We start from the raw sequence: 2,075 nt of genomic DNA, 5'->3' as shown, positions 1-2,075 counted from the left end.
CTTATATTGGCGCAATGTACGCCGGTCCCTTGGAGACTTCAACGAATATATGGGGACTGGGACCTAATATGGGGCCCTGTCAGAAAGGTGTCTGGGGAGAAGCTTACGGTAGCTCCCACCCCCAACCCCTTGCTATCATTATCCTCTCCAGAATTTTGGAAAGAAGGATAACCTGGGCAGGGAAAAGGGAACTCCATCGAATGAGGTTGTGAGGGAGATGGGGGATGGTGGCTGAGGGGGTGGAGAGGGTGGTTGTTGTGAGGGTAGAGGGGGTTTTGGTTGTGGTTGCATTGGGAAGGAGGAAGGTGGTTGGGGGGGAGGAGGGAGATGGTGGTTGTGGGAGGAGGGGAGGGGAGGGGGAAGGTGGTGGTGGTGGTTGTGAGATGGGAGCCATCGCTACACAACACACCTTATCGGGGGATCCATCTAGGATGAGGGCGGAACGAGAGCTTAATCAAGCATCTCAGCCTAGTGACAGTCGCTGCACGGGCTAGCCCAAGGTCTGACGTTGGGGTACTGTCTAGTTCCGTCTGACTAGGAGCTAGCAACGGGGTTTGAACGAACGAGAGAATGGGGTGGTATGATACTGCTCGCAGCTAGCCCGTGGTGCAGGCCGGGCTGGCTATCTGTTGTTGCTGCTGCTGCTGCCACCTACCAACTCGGCATGTAGGGCACACCAGCAGCGCGTATGAAAAGCTCTTGGACTTGTCACGTGACCTCTGGACCAACCTTAGAGACTTGAAGACGACGGGAAACGTTGTTTGGCTGAGAGAAGCCAGCTCCTGCATGGTTTTCAAGGACTGGGGCTCGGCCGATATGCCCTGAGCCCTCTCCTTCCTCGCTCTTCCTTTAGTCACACCTGCTCCGGCGTAAGTCATTACACTTTGGAATTTATCCAGTTGAGACCTAAGCTCCACAATCTCATCTTCCCGGTTCTTGAGCTTGGCTTCCAAGTGGCGAATTCGGTCGTCCTTCTTTAGGATAAGTTCCTGAAGCTCCAGTATCGAGCCCATGTTTACTGGTTTCTGGTTCAACAGATTTCTAGCACAAGCGCATATTACAACGCACTCACTCACACCGTGTCTAGCCACCGACTGCTCGACTATCCCCGAGGGTTCCAATACTCCGCACTGACGCCGCAGCGCCGAGCGTTCGGGCTCTCTCCCAGCGTTCCATTCATTATGATAATGCCGATAATTATTTTCCCATTGTGTTGGGTGATTACATTCTTTGCTTACTTATTCAGATAAATCGTGAAGATGATATTAGGTTGTACACAGTGTCACCATATATTCTTCTTACTGTAGTCTGTTGTGAAGTCTATTGTTGATAGGCACAGCTGGTATCCCTCAAAATTCGTCTGCTACACACACGACCGCTGGGGGCACATTTGCAAAACATAGGTACGTCTAATCCCCCTCGGATTAACTAAGCCATTTCTCCCGTGTAAACTAACTCAATCTTGAAAATGGATCACGTAAATTTTGAGCAACCTTTCCGACACCAATGTCATAACAAAAGGGATGTTTAAACAAGTTTAGATTTACCAGTACTATGAGGACGTGTTTCCCTTTTCTTTTGAATTTCATTCCCCTGCCCGATACCCATAGACACCCTTATGCAACCTGACCTGAGAGACCAAACTGACCGCTTCTTGAGCAGGAAGACCAGTAGTCTTGCTTTTGTGTATTCCGTGCACCAGCTTAGGATAGTCTGTATTTCGAAAGAAGGCTGAGGAGCTACGAGTTCGGAGGAGCAACAAGTTGTAAAACTCAGCTGTTGAGCTAAGCGAACAAACTCAGAGATTTCAAGATTTTCTTGCTGCAAATGGACTACAGCATCGCATACACGTTCCTTATGCTTTGATATGTACACTTGTGTATGGCATGAGGAGTAGGTGTGTGGCCATGCATACGGCTAGACGTGCGTGATCGTGTACTAGATGTGTGTTTACGTCCGTACGACCACATGGGAAATATTCAGATGAACGAGAAAGTGATGAATCTGGGGACCACAAGTGTGGGTCTTCTCGATCAACTTCCTCTTCTGTGTCTTTCGTCTGTTCATCCCCCTCC

At 49.7% G+C, this 2,075-nt stretch overlaps 1 protein-coding gene across 1 annotated transcript; it reads right to left on the bottom strand.

The window, feature by feature from the left end:
* Positions 1-581: 581 nt before the first annotated feature.
* Positions 582-1,107, bottom strand: LOC143040175 (uncharacterized). The gene has a single exon (XM_076210841.1). It carries the CDS (start codon positions 1,011-1,013, stop codon positions 597-599), a length of 417 nt encoding a protein of 138 aa, XP_076066956.1. The 5' UTR covers positions 1,014-1,107; the 3' UTR covers positions 582-596.
* Between the last annotated feature and the right edge of the window lie 968 nt (positions 1,108-2,075).

This window comes from Oratosquilla oratoria, chromosome 28 (genome assembly GCF_046742065.1).
Source record: "Oratosquilla oratoria isolate Oo_2021 chromosome 28, ASM4674206v1, whole genome shotgun sequence".
Taxonomy (NCBI): Eukaryota; Metazoa; Arthropoda; class Malacostraca; order Stomatopoda; family Squillidae; genus Oratosquilla; species Oratosquilla oratoria.
This window is presented reverse-complemented; position numbering and strand designations above follow the sequence as displayed.